This window comes from Lemur catta, chromosome 15, assembly GCF_020740605.2.
Source record: "Lemur catta isolate mLemCat1 chromosome 15, mLemCat1.pri, whole genome shotgun sequence".
Classification (NCBI taxonomy): domain Eukaryota; kingdom Metazoa; phylum Chordata; class Mammalia; order Primates; family Lemuridae; genus Lemur; species Lemur catta.
Window position 1 is genome coordinate 23142017 of NC_059142.1, and position 18636 is coordinate 23160652.

Here is an 18636-nt window from a genome sequence, read left to right on the forward strand (position 1 = left end):
ACTGCGGTGGCGTCTACCCTGGAGAAACGCAGCCGCCTCAGCTGGCTGGCCCCATTTGGGTCTCGGCGCTAGCCTGCATTGGGGGGTGGGGGGACAAAACATAAAACAGGGGCGAGCGAAATCGCGAGGTCTGCCCTTGCTCGAGTCTCATTAAGGAGCCGCGCGCGCCCCCAGGCTGGGAATGCGGAATGGACACGTGGACAGAGGAGGGGGAGCTGGGGGTGGGGGGAGTCTCCGTGGCGCGCGAGCCGTGGGCCGCGCGCTCCGGGGCCACGTGACCACGGGGAATCGGCGAGGGGAGGGGAAGGAAGGGGAGCGAGCGCGCGGAGCTCGGCGCCCGCCACTGCCCGGGTGGGCGCTGAATCCCGGACGGGGGAGGAGGGGGGCGAGCGCGAGTGTGTGTGTCTCTCTCGAGTCATTTACGGCGGAGCAGCCGGCGCGAGCGCCGAGGCGGCGGCGGCGGCGGCGCGGCTGCTTCGTGCAACTGTGGCTCCCCCCACCTCCTCTTCGTTTTTGCTCCTTGATTCTTCTTCTCCCCCCACACACGTCCATGGGGAGCCGGCCCCCCTGCCGGCACCTCCTCTCCTCCCGGCCCCATAGGCACCAGCTGCCGCCTCCCTGGCCGCGGGCTGTGCGGGTGCTGGGAGCCCTGGCCCCTGGCGCCGTGCCCGCGTCTCGCCGCCCGCAGCCCGAACTGGCGCGGCGATCCGCTCGCCCAAACTGACTCCGAACGAGCGAGAGCCGATGCCCGGCTGCACCGAGACAGCGGGCGAGCGGGCGTCCGGGCGCAGGGCGGGGGCGGCGGGGAGAAGGAGGCATCGGAGACTGTGAACCCCGGAAAAGTTCAAGGTTTGTGCAGGTCCCCCCGGGGAGGCGAGGAGCGAGGCGGGGCAGTTGCCCCTCTGCTGAGACAGCGAGACTTGAGAGGAAAGAGGGGTGGCGCGGAGCCGCGGCGGGGTGGCCGGGCCCCGCCATCCTACAGCGTTCATGGTCGGGAGGCTGGAGTCGATGCCCCGGGCTGGCAGGGCTCGGCTCAGGGCGCATTAGCCGGCTTTCCCGCTCCCTCGCTTCTCTGAGCCCCATCTCCATGGGGCAGCCCGTGCCGGCCGCGCCACCCTCGCACCAGCCTCCGAGCCGCTTCCCGGGCAGGCGCTGAGCCCGGACCCTGGTCGAGACCGGAGAAAGCGGGCTGGAGCCGAGAAGCCAGCCCTGCGAGGGGACTAATATCTGGCCGCCCGCCTCGGGCATTCGGTCTGGGCGTCGCCTAGGGTTGTGGCGACCCGTGTCGCCGGTCTCAGCACTACTCGGAAACTTTTCCTTCTCCAGATGGATTAAAGTTGCCTGGATTTTCTGTTTCTTTGCGAAAGAAATCATTCATTTGCACCTGACCTGGGATTTTTATGCTGGGCTGCTGCAGGGCGCTTGGAGGAAGAAAGCGGCGCCTATCCATGTGGGGTTACTACCGAAACCAAGGAAATTGGGGCCTGCGTTGCAAATCTGCACCCCCGAGCGAGTTCGGATTCGAGCTGGGCCGTGGGGCTGGGGGACTCAGCAGTCGGCTGTAGGCAGCCCCCGGGACGCCCGCGGCCACCGGGCCGGACCGCACGTGCGGCTCCCCCCTCGCCTCGCAGATCCTGCAGGGGGCACCAGCCGGGGGACGCGGAGGCTCCTCCCGCCCCGAGCTGCGCCCCCGCCGGCTCCGAGGGTGTAGCCGGTGGCGCCTGGGACGCCCCCTCCCCGCAAAGTGTCCCCGAATTGCACTCCCTGGCCCCTGAAGCCTCAGCAGAGACAGCCAGGCGCCACGGCCGCCCTGAGTTGGATGTGACCAAGCCCAGCCCGGGGCCAAGTCGTCGTGGACTGTTGCCCTCTCGGACCCTCCCGTCCCCGCCTCGGCCATGGCCCCAGGGATGTCGGGCCGCGGCGGCGCCGCCCTGCTCTGCCTCTCGGCGCTGCTCGCCCACGGTAAGTGTCGCCGCGCGGACTCGGGTGAAGATGCGGCGGGCGCCACTGGGGGGGCACAGGGAGGACCAGGGAAACGAGCATCCCCGACTCGCAACCGCCGCTCCCAGCTTGGCGTCTCCGGCGGCAGCTCGAGTTACCGCCGGCCCCTGAGCCCTCCGGCGGGAGCCAAGGCTGCGAGCCCCGCCGAGGGGACCGAGCCCGGCCCAGGAAAAGGGTGGGGGGAGGCGGTCGCTCCAACCCTCTCTGGGTTATAAAGAAGGGTTCAAACCCAAGAGTCTGGGGGCGTGTCCGCCCACGGAAATCTAGAGGGATCCTCTGGATCGCGTCCCGCCCCCACCCCCGGTCTCTCCCCTGCAACCGCCCGGGCTGGGGGCTCTTTGGGATCCGCGGGGCTCGCGTCTTCCCCCGCCCCTGGCGCGCAGGCCGGTGCGGGGCCGCGCCGCCCGCTGCCTCGCTTCCTGCCGCGGTCCTCGGGAAGGGAAGTGGACTGGCAGGAGCCGGGGGAGCCGCGGCGGCCCGCCCGCCCGCCTGCGGTCCTGTGAGCTGCATCTAAATGGCAGGCTCAGCCGAGCCCGGAGGGCGGGGGTCTGGGCACCGGCACAGGCCGGGACCGCGGGCGGCGCGCGGAGGGAGCGGGCTCCGCGCTCTCGCGTTCTGCAATCTGTTGCGTCTGCTCCCCAGGCTCGCCCCGGGCTCCGCGGTAGAGGGGGTGGCAGAGGGAGGGGCTGGGGTTGGCACGCTTTGGCTGTGGGACGGCGGGGATACCGGTAGGGGACAGCGGGTCTCTGAACGGCCCCTCGGAGTGGGAACTCAAGACCAGGCAGGAGGCTGCAGCGGGCCTTCCGCAAGCTGGAGACGCTCCAGGAGGCGAGGGGCGCCGACTGAGCCGGGCGAGAGCGAGTTCCGGGAGAAGAATGGAGAAGCGCTGTCCTCTGCCCACTCCCAACAGGAAGCCCCAAGGCCTGGGGACACATTTCTCCAACCAGCAAAGGCAGGGGGGCGCGGGGGGGCTGCGATGTCCCACGCTGAGGAGTCAGCCTTAGACAGGCTGGGGAGGGGCTTAGATGGAGAGGGCAGTGCGCTCTCCGCGTTCGTGGAAGGACCCTCCATGTGTCAAGCTTAGCTTTTGCCCCGATCTGCCCAGCCTCTAAGAGCCCGCCCCAGCCCACCGCCGTGAGCGTGCCCGAGGCCTCTAACCAGCCGTCTCTCTCACCCTGACCAAGGCACATTCTCAAGGTTGAAAGAATAAGAAAAGGAATGGGCTCAGGGAGTCGTAGGGTCCTGGGGCTAGGAGGGAGAAGGGGGTTGGTGTATGGGTGGATTGGTTCTTCCCTTCTTCCCGGCTGGGGGTGACTCCAGGGGGCCTGTTTTGCCTTCGGTTCAGCAGAGACAGCTAACCTCAGTTCTTTATGGGAGGAACCGGCAGGGCAGCGCGCCAGCAGGGGGGTGGGGGTAAGGTGAGGGAAGTGGGAGCAACGGGAACCAGAAATCTCAGCTCTTGTGCAAGGCTGAGAATGGGGAGGGGTGGGCTGCCTGTGTGCGCCCTGGAGCTGCGTGGGCTGCACTTGTGACCTAGCCCTGGCAAGCAGGGAGTTTGCATGCCCAGCAGAAGGAAGCAGGGAAGCTCAGGCCTGGCTCTAGGTGTGGTTCTTCCCCTCCTCTTGCCTCTTGCTGCCGGAGTTCCCTTCCTGAGACCCAGCATGGCCCCACCTCTGGGCAGCTCAAACGCTGTCCTTAGGTCCCCACTGTCCACCTTCCTGATCCCTGAGCCTGGCATTAAAGATCCTTTCCCCTTACTCGCCTGCCAGAGTCCTGCCTGTTCCTAAGACCCAGCTTCAGGCAGGCCTCAGTGTCCTGGCCGTGCTTCCCTTGGAGTGTTACCTCGGCCTCGTTGTCCTTAAGCCCCAGTGCCCTCTCTGTGCCCTGTAGTCCTGGAGCGGTGGAGGCAGAGCCATGAGCTTATTCTTCTGTCTCTCCTCACAGCCAGTGCTTAGCACAGTGCCAGCACACGCAAGCGCCCAGGGCTTGGCTGCGTGATCCATGGAAAAGAAGATATTTGAGGAGGGGGCCTGGGTCCCCCACTGAGCAGGCATTCCCCCCACCTGACTGTCGGGCTCCCTCACCAAGACCCTTTGCTGAGTCCTGAACTCTCTTCCCCATCCCATGCCTCAGTCTCCTCTTCCTCAGGGAAGGGTGCCAGCAGATGCTTAAAGCGTCTGTCCCCCAGATAGATAAGGCCAGAATAACAGAAATCCGGCCTCCAAAAAAATCCGACCTGCCCTGGGCCTCCCTTCTTTGGGGCTGCCTGACACCCATCCAGCCAGTCCTTCCCTCTGTGAGGAAGAGGGTGCAGCTCTTGCTTGGGGATTCCGGGCTCTTCCAAGATGCTGGGGGATGGAGGAACAGTTGCAGCTTTCTGGGCCTGGCAGGCTACTGAGGCCGCAGGGCTCTGACCACACAGCCAGACTGGGAGCCAAGTAGCCTGGGTCTGTGTCTGACTCTGGCGCCATCGGGCAGGGTGACCTTGGCCTGTCTGCCTCGTGCTCCCCGTCTTCCACAGCAGTGTGGTCTCTGGCCCATCTCCCCTTCCCACTTTCCTGCCGGGCCTGCTGTGCAGGGACCATGTGTGAATGGAGCCCCACTATCTTTTAGGGCCCAGCTCAGCCTGTGGGGTGGCAGAGGGGTATGTTTGACCCCCTACGCTGTACCTAGTTCCTCCAGAAAAGATCTGCGAAGTCCATCTTCTTGTGTTTTGCAGAGACTTTTGGCTCCGTTTGTAGTTTGAATAGGAGTTTAGGGGGGCAGAGTGGTGATAATTCTATTAGAGCTGATTAATTACATCAGTCAGTAACCCTCACTGGCTCCTCACTGCCTATAAGATCAAGGTTACACTCTGCCCTAGCATGCAAGGCCTTTTATGATCTTGTCCCAATCCACATCTTCACTTCCATGGTCCTGCCCTCTCCCCATTCTCCATGTGCCTTATGATAGCTCTCTCTTCTCACACTTCCCTGCCTTTCTGCTTTGGCACCTGCCAGCCCTTCCATGTGGAATACACTGCCTTCAGAAATCCTTACCTAGCCTTCGAAGCCCAGTTCAAATATCACCTCCTCCAGGGAGCCTCCCTAGATTAGCCCCTAGCTTCTCACCAGCAGCCCCCATGCCCCAAAAGAAATAACTGAACTCTTTTGGGGGCTATCTTGGCACTTTCCTCTACTTTCCTAGCACTCCTCACAGGTTGCATATATGTGTGTGATGGGCGTGCACAGGCATGTTTACCCATGTAGGCCTCCTGATCCCCACATCCTTGCATTTGGAGCAGAAGCCATGTCTTCTACAGTTTTGCCTGACACTTCGGGGCTTGGCACATAGCAGGCGCTCAGAAGGAATGGATGGGGTGGGAGGACAACTCTACGTTGAGGGACCCTCTCAGCATCAATTGGAAAGGGAGCTCTGGGGTGTGGGGCAGAAGAGGGGCCAGGGAGAGACAGGCAGAGAGAGACATCAGGGGAGAGCAGGCCTACACCACGCCCCTTGAGTGGCACTTACCAGATCCACGTGTCTCAGGTGCCATGTCATGACATGGTCCCACAGGATATGAATGCAGTATCTCATCGCTCGGAATACATGGCCTCAAATACATGTGTCCTCACCTCCACGGTCCCCAGCCTGGCAACCTTGAGTTCCTCCTGTGGGTTGTGTCCCCGGATCACCCAAGCGCTGGTCCCCGTTGGAGAAGCAGGGGGAACACAGCAGAAGGGCAGGAGGAGCACCAGGCCTTGCGAGCCCCCTCACTGCCGGCCTCCCCTCTCCCACACCCGCCTTCCTTCTGGCCACATGGAGCCGTTCGCCACAACACAGCCTTGTTAATGTTTAAGACCAGTAGGTGGGGATGTGTTATAAACTTGGTGGCAGAAAATGAGCTTTATTGGAATCCATTCTGAGGACAGCTGGGTGCTGCGCTGCAGGAGGCGAGGCCACCGTGGACTCCCCGGGCTGGACCTGGGCGTCTCCCAGGCCCTCGCTGGGGGTCTGTCTGGAATGGATAGACCCTGGGCCTGAGATGACAGCGAGTGCTGGTGCTCCTGCAGCCGCTGAAACCCTGAGGGGCACCAACGCCCACCACCGGGGTCTGGCCCACCTACCGGGGGGGCAGGGGAGTGTGTACTGGGGGCAGGGTGTCGCCTAGTTGCCCTACATAGAATGATGTCCCCAGCACTGAAGGAGATCACAAAACCACCGACCCCAGCCCTCCTGTGGATGAGGAAATGGACACGCAGGGCAGGGGACTGGCCAAGGTCACTCTGCAATTTAGTTCTCGAAATCAGGACTAGCACCGAGCCCAGACGGGGTTCTTGGCTTGGCCGCCTGCCCCGACCCCTCAGCAGATTCCGCCACATTTACCATCCACTGTCTCTGCAGCTTCTTCCAGAGACGCGCTTCCAGCCCCAAGCTAGCCTCTGGTCCGGCCGCCAGGTAATCGGTCACCAGTAGCGTTGCTGAGTTTGTAAACCTCACCAAGCACTACAAAAGAAACAAGGAGGGTTTCGAGATCTGACCCCCAGCTTTCTTTTAGGATCTTGAAGTCCAGCTGGGGTGATGAGACAAAGGCCCAGATTCTTAAAATTCAAAGCAGTTTGGAATCGCAGAGTGCTCAGGATACAGGATGCCTGGGTTCAAACCCTGGCTTTGTCATGGGTTTACTGCGTGGCCACAGGATTTCCACCTCCCTCTCTGAGTCTTGCTTTCCTGGTCTCCCAGTTGAGTGGGGATGGTGCTCTCCACGCCCCCCTCCCGGCTCTTTTGTTCTGTGACGGAGAGGCCCCTTCTTACCTCCGTGGTCCTCCTCTGCCCACGCCCCCTCCGCGGAGCCTGCAGCAGATGCTAACAAGTGGATTCCATCCTTCCTCCCCGTTTCCTCCCCAGGGTCTTCCTTACTTCTTCCTCGCCCATGCTCCACACAGAATTTTAATAAGAGATTAATGAACCAGTTGTGTGTGTTTGTATTTTTGTGAACATAAATAAAATTTCCCTTCTTTGTCTTTTTAAATGAAAAGAAGAGTGGGCCTCCGTATCGCCCATTCAGCTGGCTGTGCCCTACTCCAGCAGTCCCCAGGGATGGATAGGGCGTTCTCTGGAGGACAAATGGACTGCCCAGGGCAAGGGGGCCGGTGGGGTAACGGAGGGGATGAGCCAGCCGTTAGAGTGGTCTCTACACCTACGGGCTGAGTCCAGAAGTCGTTTTCTCCTTTCAGGGATCCTGTTTGCCCCTTTGAGCTCCTCCTCCCTCCCATCACACCCCCTCCCCCACCAGCACACACCTCCGCCCCAGGCCCTCCTGGCCAGCAGACAACCCAGCAGGATGGAGTGGAAAATGAAAGCAATTACCTAGATAATTCAATGCCTGTTGCCCAACGAATGAATGCAAGACTGAATAATCCAGTGCAAAAAAAAAAAAAAAAAAATAAGGGTAGAAAAAGATAATTGAAGAAAATCTCTTTTTGCTTAAATTACCTAGATAATTATCTGCCCTTGGGAAGTTTTGCTTTTTATCAGACTTGAATCCTTCCTGCTGTATTCTCACCCACACCTCTCTGGCCCATGAGGATGGGCCATTGATTACTCTCTTCCGTGGAATGACTTTCTCTGTTCGGTTCAAACTGGGGACAGTGGGCAGGATGTGTGATTGCTGGCAGGATTTCTCAGTTTGTCTCTGTTTCCCTGGGCCTGTCTCTTGTGATCCTTGGAGCTGGCAGAATGAGGTACCCAGGGTCACCAGGATGGTTGAGGTGGCTCTCAGAATGGCCCAGGTTCTCAGAGGTATCTCCGTCCAAGAATTCCAGGAATGAGCATCGGACCCCACAGAGCAGTCCCCTGGCCCTGAGAGAACAGGCAGCCACGATGCCCTGCCCTCAACCTTAATGATTCCCCTGACACCGTCCTGGGGGCGGCCAACCCTTAACAGAGTCAGTCACAGTCACACTGAGTGACAACCTCTCTCTTTTTCTAAAGAAGAAAAAGGAAGAGGAGAAATGGTTCCTGCCCTGGAGGAGCACCCAGTATGACAAGGGGGACACAGTCCCATCCTCAGGCCCCAATCTGATGAGGGAGGCACAGCTGCAGCCCTCAGAGGTGGCCTTTGTGCCTGCCATGGTGAGGGTCTGACAGTGAGGGAGATGACCCCCTTTGCCCGGAAGTTGTAGGACTCCCTCCCTCCTCACCCCTCCAGCCCCAGGGTTGCTGGGGAGCCTGGCTCTCCCAGGGGCATGTGTATTTGAGGCTTGGTACAGATGATGCGGCAGACTTGTCACAGTACGAGAATGGTGTCGGAGGGAGCTGGGCGCACAGGCACATGCTCGTGTGCCCACCCGCTCGGTCATGGTCACACACGGCTATGCCTGAGAATTCTGTCTCTGCAGTGCAAATCCGTGACCTCATGGGCTTCCCAGGGGGCCGCTGTATGAAGACAGCTTCATGATCCCCATTATACGGAGGGCACAACTGAGGCTCAACAGAGTCCTGGCCACACCAGCTGCTGAAGTCCGGTTTTCTGACCCTGCATACGGAGGTCTTGCCGCATGTCACTGCTCCTGCAGACGGGGAACCAGCACAGACAGACCAACCGCCTCATGGGCCCATACACCTGGGCAAGGCCCGGCCGTCTGGGGCTCACTGACCCCCGCCCTCCCCTCCCCCAACTGGGAGCCCTTCTCGTCCCCCTGTCCTCAGACTTCTTCCAGTCCCTTGAATAAGTCTTGCTTCTTTCCATGTCATGGTCTTTGTACATGCTGTCCCCTCTGACCAGAACGCTGTTCCACCCATCTCCTGCTCAGCCTTCAAGCCAGAGCGTATCCACCACCTGGAAGCCCACCCTGATTCTCAGATGAACAAGGACCCACTATCCCCTGCAACTCATTGCAGATTTGCCATGTTTTTGATTGTGCGCTGCCCGCTTCCCTGCTGGCTGAAAGGGAGAGTGTGATCTCTTCCCTGTCGCTGCATCCCCAGAGTCTGTCTAGGAGGAGATGCTGGAATGAAGTAGGCGTTTGATGATTAGTCCAATGAATCGATGAATGAACCATTGTGCACATACCTGTACACACAGACACCTTCCTCGTCACTCAACAGGTATTCAGTAAGTGTTTACTCTGGCCCGGCGCTGTAGTCAGTGAACAAAACAAAAATCCTGGCACCCGTGGAGCCTACATTCTTGTTTGGGGAGGATTGAGGGGAATGCAGACAGTAAATAATATGATGAATACATTAAATAAGTAAATTGTGTACGGGCCCGTCCAGAAAGTATCCAGCCACATGACCGTTCTTGTTACGTTGACAATGGCTGGGTGCTTTCTGCACGGTCCTCCTATGTTAGAAGGCAACAAGTGCTATTAAAAAGCAGGGGAAGGGGGCACGGGGGAAGGGGGACTGGGAATTCTAAGAGGTGTGTGAGCATCGGGTCAGATGCTTGCTCGTTATTCAAATTACCAAACGGCCATTTGATAAAATGTCCTTGAGCAAAGATGGGAGGGAAGTGAGGTAGGGGACTCAGTGAATATGACAGCTTTCTGGGCCGGATAGGAGCCCCAGGGGCAGTGGGCTGGACCATCCAAGGAACAGCAGGGAGGCCCGAGGGGCAAGAGCACAGCCAGGCAGGGGCGGGGAGGGTGGGGAGATGGGGTGAGAACAGTGACTTGTAGGCTGAGGGAAACGATGAAGCCAAATGCCGGCTGTCCTCATCTCCTCAGGGCGTGTGGGACACTAAGCAACCTTCAATTTCTTTCACAGATTCTGACTTTTTACTAATTATCTACCTTTACAAAAACTCAGCTCCCGGAGGTGGCAGGGATTCCATGCACTCCTTTGGCCTGTCTGATTTCACAGCACCGTGATTTGGGGAGTGTGACAGCAGCAGGTCTGGAGGCCCTTGTGTTCAGGAATGGCAACGCCCTGTCTCCCGGAGTCCCCGAGTGCCCCGTAGCAACGCCGGGTTACCTGTTGCTTTGACCTCGATGCCTGTCCCTGCCCTGTGTCTGCAAGTGCCATAGCTGGGGGTCCCTCCTGCCACTTCCCTGCTGCCACGTGACCACTGCAGCCCACGCCTCTTAGCCAAGGAGGTGACCTGACCTGACTCAACCTACATCCTCCCCTGCTCTGCCCCTCCTGGGGAGAGACTGGCTTATAAGGCCTTTGTCCAATAGGAAGAAACTCTTGGATTGGAAATAGGAAAAATGGCCATTTTCTCAGCTGCCAACATAGCAGAGAAATGATGTCAATTTTCTGTGGCTGTTCTCGGCAGGAGAAAAACTGCCAGCAGCCAGCGCCGTGCATAAGAGGTCTGAAATGCTGGGGAGGGGGTGGGGAGAGAGGGAAGAGGACTGGGGTGGTGTGGAGGGCTGGGGTCTCCACTGGGGCACTGCCAGCCCCCCTGCCTGGGAAGTTCTCCCTACCTTCAGCCCCCACTGACCAGAGGGCCTGTGTCTGAGCAGCTATTGAACTATCTAGTTATCTCAGTGGGTCACTTACTAACTGAGCACCTGCTATGTGCCACACCCTGTGCTGGGCGCCAGGAATCATCCTCTGTTCTGTCAGCTTGGTCCTGGCACTCAGGGCTTTCCTCCACCTCGTCTTTCCCTGCACTCGGCTCTAAAACCAAGCTTCCTGGCATCGTCACTTTCATGTCTGCACAGGTTGTAATAAAATGAAGAGTCATGACGCGTTGGAAGGGATACAGAGTGTTGTGGAGGGAGAGGGACAAATCTCCTAACTGTTAGAGGGGTCAGAGGAGGCTTCACGGAGGAGGCATCACCTCAGGAGCCCTCGATCAGGCTCAAGAATTCTACTTCTGAAGACTAATCGATCAGCATCTCCTGTGTGTCTGGTACCCTGGGAAAGACAGAAACACAGGGCAAAAGTGGTCACTGGCCGACTAGGTCTGAGAGTCCTGGTTGGGGAAAGCCATGCTGCCTGTGAAGTAGCAGCAAGATATAGTGCTAAATGCAGGGCACATGGCTGGTAATGCTTTATCTGCATCACCTTTAAACACACCTCATAACTTTGACCCTGTGTTCCATGGAGCACTGGGGAGCTGTTGAGTGTTATGGAGTGAGGGAGTGACATGATCAAAGCAGGGTTCTCCACAATTAATTGGTCGGGGGCAATGGGCAGACTGGAGCGATGCTGAAGGGGAAGCTGTTGCAGCAGCGAGTCTGAGAATGGGGGTCTTGGGATGGGAAATGACCACTGGAAGTCATCCAAGGTACCACCGCATGGCGAAGAGCCCACTGTTGGAGCCAGAGAGATGGAGCTGAGTGTGCTGCTCACTCTGCCGCTGACTGGCAGTGTGACCTAGCTTTCTGCTCCTCGGTCTCCACCGCTGTGAGATGGGGTGGCAAGTGGAAGGTACAGAGCCCACAGCACAAAGTGTCAGTGCTGGAAGTGTCTTTATCATGGTAGCAGCCGAGGCCTGGAGAGCTACAGGGACTTACTGAGGCTCACAGCCCGTTCTGGCCCCTTGGGGGACAGGAGCGTCCTTATGGCCCAGTCAGGAGTCCTGGAGGACGTAGCGAGTAGGGGAACCTAGGGAGAGAGGGGACATCCCTCCCTATTTTTAATGGAGGCCCAGCCTCCCTCCGCATCCTTCACTGAACAGTCAGCCACAGCCCAAGGGGTCAGATCTGTACAGGGGTCACCGTCACCGTTTGGGCCCCACAGGAAGATCTAAGAACCCGTCATGTCAGAGAATTCGTGTCACACAAATACAGGTTTGAATGGCGTGGGCTGCCTGGCCTGGGTGACCCAGGAGCACTTGCCTGACTTGTCTCCCTGGGCCTCAGCTTCCCCATCTGCAGAATGGGAGTAACAGCATCACCTCTCAGGGCTGCCCCATGAATGAGATCCCACAGCGTGTGTGGAAGCTCCCAGAACAAGCGCCGTGTGCCTGCTGGAGGGCTCTATAAACCGGGCTCGCTTCCTCCTTTTCCTTCCTACAGCCCGGCCTGGCTGCGGGGAAGCACGTTTAAGACAGTGCCAAAGACTTCCCGGAGAGCTGTTTTCTGGCGGTTGAGTTTCTTGTTTTGTTTGGGGTCTTTTTTTTTTTTTTACCCTTGATGCCTCCTAGCAACATGCTGCTTGTTTTAAAAACAGCAGTGGCCAGGGCTGATCCCTCTCCCTCCCTCCTTCCTTCCCAGGAAAGCAGCCACAGGCATCACCCTCCATTCCCACTGCCTCTGCAGCCCACCCGGGGTGGAGGAGGCATTCCTGGGTCCAGCAGCGGGCCCCCACCACAATGCCAAAGGTGTCCCCAGCTGCCGAGGCCGCAGCTTCCTGAAATTTGCACCTCCTCCACAACCACGCCACCAGTGCCGGGCAGCCCACACCCTTGCCAGATAGCAGGCCTGGGGTTATAGGGAGTTCCTGACACAGAGCCCAGGCCTTCCTAATCTGCAGCCCCAAAGTGCACGGGGACAGGCACAGGCTCAGACCCTGAGGATCCTGGACCCAGGGCCGCCTCCTCCACTCCTAGCCTGGTGGGTAGCCGGGTAACTGTGGGCGTGTCACTCTTCAGTCTCAGCTTCCTCATCTGCAAACAATAAGAAGAAAACTCTACCCATCTTGCAAGGTTATTGAGGGTGGGGTAACAGGTCATGCATCCGCCTGGTACCGGCAGTGTCAGTAATGGTTACTGTGATCAGTGATTCTTAATTGTATCGTTGGGATCAGGGAACCCTTAGGAGTCCCCTCAAACAAGCCTTATCCACCCAGAGGGTCCCCACTCCCCCACTCTCCTACCGTGTTCATCCTCCACCGCTGGCATTTTCTTCTCCACCACTTGTTCTCTCAGCCAACTGCATACACTGGGACAAACCCCTCCTCCCAGTGGAGTTTAGTTTTCCTGTTTTTGAAATAGGGGCTGCTGAGCTGAATCAGCCATGTCCAGTAGAATTGTAACATGAGCCACGTGTATAAATTTGGCTAGTTATTGCATGATAAAGAGCAAAAAGAAACAGGTGAAATTAATTTTAATAGTCCTGGCACAGTGGTTCTCACGCCTGTAATCCTAGCTGTCTGGGAGGCCAAGGCAGGAGGATTGCTTGAGGCCAGAATTCAAGACTAGCCTGAGCAAGAGTGAGACTCCGTCTCTACTAAAAATAGAAAAAATCCGCTGGACCTGGTGGTGCACACCTGTAGTCCCAGCTACTTGAGAGGCTGAGGCAGGAGAATCACTTGAGCCCAGGAGTTGGAGGCTGCAGTGAGCTATGATGACGCCACTGCACTCTCTTGCTGGGGCAACAGAGCAAGACTCTGTCTCAAAAAGAAAGAAAGAAAGAAAAAGAAATTAATTTTAATAGTATATTTTAACCAATATACCCCCAACATTGACAGTTCAACATGCAATCAATACAAAAGATCATGAATGAAAGATATTTTGCATTCCTTTCTTTTGTATTAAATCTTCAAAACCTCTCATGTGTTTCACACCCGCCAGCAACACATCCCAATTCCAACTGGCCACATTTCAATTGCTCCGTGGCCACATGTGGCCCACGGCGGCTGACCCTGACAGCGCAGGCTGGGTGCTGCCAAGGGATCTACCCAACTCTCCCCCGGGAGGCGTTTTCAGGCCCCTGGAGACAGTGCTCTGCGGACAAGTGAGCTGAGCCCACGCTCCTTTCTGCAGTCCTTCTCGGAAACCCGCCGCCCAACTCAGGAGCCTGCTGGGCCCTTCCCAGCCCTGGTGTGACCTGTGCTGGCCGTGGTGCCGCCCATCCATTCAGAGGCAGCAGCTCCCAGGGCGGGGCAGGAGGCCCCCAGCTGCCTCCCAGAGGCCACTTGCCCTCCCCCTCGGCCAGGAGATGCTGTACACGCAGGCCAGACCCAGTCACCCTCCTGCTCAGAACCTCCTCCTCACTGGGAGTGACAGCCACAGCCCTCGCAGCAGCTCACCAGGCCCACGCTGCCGCTGTGACCCAAGCTTCCCTCCCACCTGCTCAGCCCCAGTCACACCGGCTTCTTTGCTGTCCCCAGCCTGCCAGGCGTGGAGCCTCGGGGATTTGGTCCTTGCCGTCTGCCTGTCCTTCCCCGCCTTCCCCAGTAAGCATGACTCATCCCTCCCACCTCCTTCATGTCTCCCCTCAAACACCTCTCACCACAGTGCCCCCCCCAGCCACCCCGACTCTATCCCCTCCCCGTGCTCCCTTTCCTTCACCTGACACACTACCTGGTTAGGTGTCCCGTCAGAATGGAAGCCCCCAGCAGCAAAAGCCGCCTCTGTTTGGTTCCCTGCTGTCTCCCCAGCACCCAGACTGGTGCCTGGCACAGAGGAGGGGCTCAGTACGTATTTGTGGGATGAATGAATAAACCGTTGAACCTGCTCCTTCCCCGCCTCTCACCCTTTCCACCCAGGGAGCCGCTAGGAAGACAGATTGGGTAGGAAGTGATTGAAGGAACCAGAGAGGGAAGATGTATCCCTTCATTCACTCATGAACACGTTCATCTGCCATATCCTAGCTGTGTGGTCTTGGGAAAATTGCTCAACTTCTCTGTGGCTGAGTTTCCACATTTATAAAGTGGCATACTAAGAGTGCCATCCTCATAGAGTTGTTGTAATGAAGAAATGAGTTAACGCACGTAAAGTGCTTGGAGTGGTGCCTGGCTTGTAGGAAGTGCTCAATGGGTAGTAGCTGTTGTGTCATTCGGCGCATGTTTTTGAACGTCTCTTGGACACCAAGCACCATGGCAAACACCCGGCGTGCAGTGACAAAGACAGTTACTGGCCGATATGGGACGAGGGTGCAGACAGTTTCAGTGCAGTGTGATCAAGGCCAGGGTGGCAAAGGTGTCAGAAGAGCAGGAATTGGCCTCATCTGGATCTAGGGACGGGTGTGGTGTCCTGTCATTTTACAGCAACCGCTGCCAAAATCTATGTGAACTGGCAAGTCGAGCTCTGGCAACACCATGGGGGCATCACTTGGTGCAGAGCTTTGCCTACCCAGCCTCTGCAGGGTGCTGCAAAGGGTGCAGCCGAGAAGTTAGGGAACCTCGGCTCTGACTCCAACCTGCGGGGAGTCACTTTTGTTCCCCAAGCTTTAGTCTCCCTTACCCATCTGTAAGGCAGGCTAATAACAGTGCCTCTGTCTTAGATCATTGGGATTCAATGAGCTACTGCATGTAAACAACCAACAGGTGTCCCTGGCTGCTCGTTAAGCAGGAGATACTATTATTACCCTCGTTACTAGTACAAGCCAATGGGGAGACCTCCTTACAGGGCGCTCTGCCTGCAGCTGGCGCTCCGTTGGTACACGGGGAACTGCACTGACAGCCTGTTTGCACCCTGAAATCCTCTCTGGACTGTGGCACAGAAGGGTGCTCGGTGAGGTGAGATCCTTAAAGTCAAAGAAACGTGGGACAGGGGAGCTAGAAGGGAGCTTCAGGCGCCTCCCAGGTCTCACCCTGTCTTAAAGGTGGGACGACTGAGGTCCCGGGAGGGGCGGCTCCTAGCCCAGCCCACCCAGCAGGCAGGAGCTGTGAGGCCGGGCTGAGACCGCGGCCCCGGGCTGCCAGGCCAGTGGGGTGCTACTGTGCCTGCACTGGTTTCACATGAGGGTGTCGGTGGGGTGGCAGCCAGGCCAACGATGGCTAGAGGAAACCAGCTGGTGTCAGGTGTGGTTGCCCCCGTCCCCAGCTTGCCCAGGGGCCATATCTGGGGGACATGCCTCAGTAGGCACGGCGTTTACACGGAGTAACCAGATTCCATCTCCAATAATCACATCACAAACGGCGTGAGATGTGAAGTGTGGGGAAGGCTTTGCTGAATGTGGGACTGGTTTTCTTATATTCCCTTCCGTTCCTCTGTCTGGGGCCCCCACCCCTCTCCCTGCCTCACCGTGCACACATGTGCACACACATGACCTGCGTTCCCCAGGCAACCAGTTTAGGCCTCTGACCCCAGCCCAGTGAGAGCCAGTTGTGTCTTTGTCCGACCTGAGAAGAGCAATTTCTCCTGTCTGGGCTGTGGGCAAGCAGAGTGGGTATTCGAAGGTCAAGTTCTCACCCCTTGAAGTTCACCACTGTTCCCCACCGTGACCAAGATGTGCAGAGCCCTTGGTGGTTTACAAATGGCTGCACGTGCCCTGTCACATGTAGACGTCACCCGTGACCTGGGTAATGATGCCCCCCGTTACACAGATGGGGAGGCCGAGGCTTAGAGAAGGGATGTCACTGTCTAGGTCCCAGAGACCGGAGGGGGCAGAGCAGACTCTCGTTCAGGACGCTGTGTCTTCCACTCCCCTAGGGCCCTAACCACCTGATTCTGGGGTTCCGGGTCTCAAGGCTCCCCCTCCGGCCCCCAGTGTCATAGAGGGTGTGTCACTCCCATTCAGCTTGGCCCCAGTGCCATCACCTTCACCCACGCAAGCACCCCAGTCACAAAACGGGAAACTGACACACAGAGTGGCTGACTCATCGACTGGAGCCGGCTTCCCTCCCCGTGTGTCCCAGCCCTGTGTAAGTGACATGCTATTTAAAAACTATGCAGTCATGTCCTTGGTCCCTGGCTTCCCCCGCCCCTGCAGGGTCTCCCTGCCCTGATGTGTGGGACACAGCCCTGCGGCTCCGCCTCCCACCCCAAGAATCCAGATTCTCCTCCACGTCCCTGCAAAGCTGATCTGCATAAAACCGTCCCTGGGCCCTGCGTTTTAAAAGTCTTCATCTTTTCTCTTCTCCCTAAACGGCCCCTAAATGATTTCTGTAAATTGCTCTAAGTAGCTCAAAAAAAAAAAAATAAGAAAAAGAAGTAATATATAACTCAGTGACTGGCTGCCTGACCGGAATGTCGATGGCTCTTCTCCTGCCTGGCCGCACGCACCTCCCAGTTCCTCCCCACCAGGCTCAGCCCCGCTGCTCCAAGCCAGGAGGGGAGCTTTGCCTCCGGGCACGAGCCCTGCCTCCTCCCTCAGGCAGGAGGCGGCCAGGCCCACTTTGGGGCAGTAGCCCCCGTATCCAACCGGGAGCTCCTCCCTCAGGGGCTGCAGTATCTTCCCCTTCCCCTCCCCAGCAGAGGACTTTCCCAGGGGGCAGCTGTGCCTCCCTCATCAGACAGGGGGTGCCCTCTGGGCAGGGCTCCAGGAGTGCTCGGGAGCCCCTCTGATCCTAAATGTGCTTGTCTGCACCCACGTCCCTTCAGAGCCTCATTTCTTTCACTCCAGATTAGAAATCTAGGTCCGGATTCCTAGACTTTCTCATTGATTCAGTCAGGCAAGCATGCGTGCATTCATCCATTCTACAGAGCTTTCCTGAACACCCAGTGTGCATCAGACACTGACTAGACGTGTGTCCTTCTGCAGACTGGGCCCCTTTGAGGAGCTCCTATGGCCAGGGCCCCCAGGCATGGCTGTGGTTCTAGGGACAGGGCATCCAGCCAGAGGGTCGGCACTGGGACAGCATCCCCTGGTGGATGTGAACCCAGCCTCAGCCCCTAGCCACCATCATGCCCTTCATGGCTACAGCCTCTTTTCAGTGTGGGCCAGGGCCGGGCCCCCGAAGGGAGAAGAGGCAGAGGGGGAAGGCCCCCCCACCTCTCGGGAGGTGCTTCCTGTGCATCCCTGGCCTGGCCCACCCCTCCATCCCCGATGTCCACCCACACTCCTCTCCACACTTCCTCCCCACGGAGCTCTGCCATCTCCTGACCACTGGGGGCTGACAACCTGCTGGCAGACCCCAATCCTAGCAGCCCAGCCCCTAAAGTGATGGTAGGGCCTTGAGCAAGTCCCTTCCCCCACTGGGCCTCAGTTTCCTGTCTGAGATGTGACAGGATTGGACTAAATCAGTGATTTTCTAAAACTTTTTTAGCCAGTAAAATACATAACATATACCATCTATAATACATTACAATGTATATTATGCATGGATTATAATGCAGATAATATGTGATACAGATATGAAACAAAAGCAGAACTGCCGGTTGACAGGAGAGTGGAGGTGGCCCCTTAGGTCACATCTGTCCCACCTGCCCCTGCCACCCCATAGCAGCCCTTGTGACACCCCCACGGAGCCCAGCCGGCAGGAAAGCCATTAGTCCACCTCTCCCTATGGTGGCTTCCATGTGCCATTGAGGGGTCTGGGTGGCTCTGTTGACGGGGGCAGCCCCATCACCTCTCTGCCCCTGATTCCCTGGGAGCCCACTCTGTTTTCCAGTGGGGGTGAAGCCCCGGAGAAGGACTGGCTGTTGCCTGGACCGTGCAAGGAGTCCAGCCTCTGATGGGAAGAGCAGGTGTGAGAGAAGCTCAGAAGGTGGCAGGCGGGGCCAGCCCAGCCCTGCGCCAGGCCTGCCCCGACACAAGGCTGGATTGTTCCAGATGAGATAAAGCCCCCTTGTCATCCTCCCTGCACTCCCTTTGAAGTGTGGAAGGTGGAAGGAGGAGAACACACACAGACACAGCCCTCTGCCTCCTCTCCGATTTAATTGGAACCCAATTAAGTGAATAATTGTTACAAATGTGAAATCACCTTCCACCAACTTGGGGATGTGGGGCTTGCACTCAGCATGAGCCTGTGAGACCCAGGCTGGGCCGAGGCCCTGGCCTAGCGGTGCAGGGTCTCCCCTGGGGTGGGGAGGTGTCGACCCACAGAACTCTTGGTGCTCCCCCTAGAAGCGATGCCACTAGAAGAGATCGGGTC

At 58.1% G+C, this 18636-nt stretch overlaps 1 protein-coding gene across 2 annotated transcripts in view; it reads left to right on the forward strand.

Annotated features, from left to right (window-relative positions):
- The first annotated feature begins 413 nt into the window (after positions 1-413).
- The window catches only part of TMEM132E (transmembrane protein 132E), a 57193-nt gene continuing 38970 nt past the window's right edge, over positions 414-18636 (forward strand). Inside the window, exon 1 of one of the 2 annotated variants that reach the window (XM_045569618.1) lies at positions 414-1962. In XM_045569618.1, the coding sequence (XP_045425574.1) occupies positions 1896-1962 (67 nt within the window). In that variant the 5' untranslated portion in view covers positions 414-1895. The remainder of the gene's footprint in view (positions 1963-18636) is intronic. The other variant, XM_045569619.1, reaches the window with a different exon arrangement.